Genomic DNA, 2233 nt, shown 5'->3' with positions numbered 1-2233 from the left:
ACTTAATCAACTGCCGTCAGAATAATCAAACTCTTTTTTACAGTAACATTATAAAAGAAATTATGAATCACCCAATATTATTGCTATGCTGTGCCTGATTTATTTTTAATATGCATAGCATAATTGATTATTATTTGTTTGATTTTTTTTTATTTTCGGCACTTAAATAATCTTTGATAACATGAACTCATGATATATATATATACATGAAGATGACAAGCTTACCAAATGAAATTAAAAAGAGGAATAAATTTGATAAGATCATATATATAATAACTATGGAATAAGGTCCAAGTATAGAAGTATACATACCGAAGAGAAGAAACAATAGACGCACAAGACTTTGATGTAAGCAAATGCAAGTCTTATAGGTGTAAGGAACCTATGCTTCAGCCATTTCTGAACCACCTTTTCTCTTTTCTCCAAAGGCATGTTTGAGAAGTTATTGATAAAGGGCCATTTGCCACCAACGCAGAGCGACCCACAAAGCAACAAGGTCCCCAACCTTGTTGCTAATACCCACAAAATCACTCTAATCAATATTACTGCTTCTATTAACCCCCTCTTCACTAATATTTCTGCAACCTGTTCCCAATTTGTCATCATAAATAAAATTTAATAGATAATAAGATAAGAGATATCAAGTATATGTATGTTGAAAATTAAGTAATATTACTGAATGATACTATCTAGAATAACCATCCGATATCAAGGATAATAAACATCTCATCTCATCCCAAAAACTTAAGCTGATTTTGGAGTTCACTAAGGATCGAACTCTTAACCTTTCGGATCTAGAACTCTAGTACCATATCATGAAACCACTCATCCAAAAAACGTAACCTGATAGGATAATGTAACACTAATGGTCATATTTCTAATACTTCTTAAACCTCTATTGTACACATTGTACGCTTAGGCCATTGGCTCCCAATACTTTCTCTAACTAAATAGATTTCTTAATTAAACTCGTAATATTTATGCATGATTCACGTTAACTATATAAAATATGCTCGTGGTTGACAACTGTAATCCAAAAACAAAATAATGAAGAAAAAGTGTTTTAGCTTTTAAAATTAGGCCCATGAACGACTAACAATACAATACAATTCTATTTCTACTTTAATTTTCCAAATGCACTTGTGTCATGCAATACACCATGTGTAGTTCTAGCTTCTAACTTCCCAAGTCACACGGTCAAACAACGAGAGCAGTGATAAAATCTAAAAATTAAACAAGTGTGCATGATGCCGGTCGTTGTGGGGGGTTTTATCTCTCATTTTTAAAAGTATTAAAAAATCGTAAGATAGAAAAATAATAAGAATCAAATGCACAATTTTATACGTTCAAATAAGATACATGATACTATTAGATTTGAAACACAGTCTCTCGGTGATTGATTGGTTATGGAATTTCTTCCAAGTGAAAAATAAGGTACATTGATATTGATTTAATATATAGAATATATAGAATTTAATGATTTGTAGTTAGATGTATCATATCATATCATATCATATCATCTACTTAATTAAATGGCCGTTTTACAAGTTGGAAGCAACGTACACATGATTGTTTTCCTTTCTTGTGAAGGTAACTAAAAAGACATTAGATATTTTTACTTCATATAACAAGTACTGTACTATAGCTAGCATGATTTTAAACTATCCGAATGGTCATTAATATTCAATAATCATGTTACATGAACATTAAAAGTTAACCACCATATATATTTAATATTCATAAAAAATTAGTTATACTCTTGTTAAAAAATTTAATTATTTTACTATTTTATATTTGATTATAAATATATACAAATATATAATTATTAATTTAATAACTGATCTTTTATTTTTATGCATGAAACATTTTTGTTTAACAATATATATGTTTTTACCCAATATCCTAGAAATTAAATCATTTGGGTATATTTGCAATGAATATAAGTTTTTACTATACTGATGTAAAATATGATATTTTTTTAAATTTATCATATTATATTTTTTCTATCATTTCTTATCGGTATCATAACTATTATTTGATGAAGTACTAATCACTTGAGTTTTATTATTTTTACCTAACATAATACTAATGTTCTCTATAATGAAACACATTGTAAATGGGAACACCAAGAGTACTACTAAGATAGAATTAATTAAGAACAATACATATTATCGTATATAATTACATTATTTTCAAATAAATATTTGTATTATATTCAAAAAAATAAGACTTT

At 27.6% G+C, this 2233-nt stretch overlaps 1 protein-coding gene across 1 annotated transcript in view; it reads right to left on the bottom strand.

Annotated features, from left to right (window-relative positions):
* The window catches only part of LOC107630158 (long-chain-alcohol oxidase FAO1), a 7200-nt gene that overhangs the window by 2711 nt on the left and 2256 nt on the right, over positions 1 to 2233 (bottom strand). The window contains exon 2 of the mRNA XM_016333222.2: positions 313 to 585. Coding sequence (XP_016188708.1) covers positions 313 to 585 — 273 coding nt within the window. The remainder of the gene's footprint in view (positions 1 to 312; positions 586 to 2233) is intronic.

Source organism: Arachis ipaensis, chromosome B03 (assembly GCF_000816755.2).
Source record: "Arachis ipaensis cultivar K30076 chromosome B03, Araip1.1, whole genome shotgun sequence".
Lineage (NCBI taxonomy): Eukaryota > Viridiplantae > Streptophyta > Magnoliopsida > Fabales > Fabaceae > Arachis > Arachis ipaensis.
Note: the sequence above shows the minus strand (reverse complement) of the source record. Positions and strands in the feature narration are given on the sequence as shown.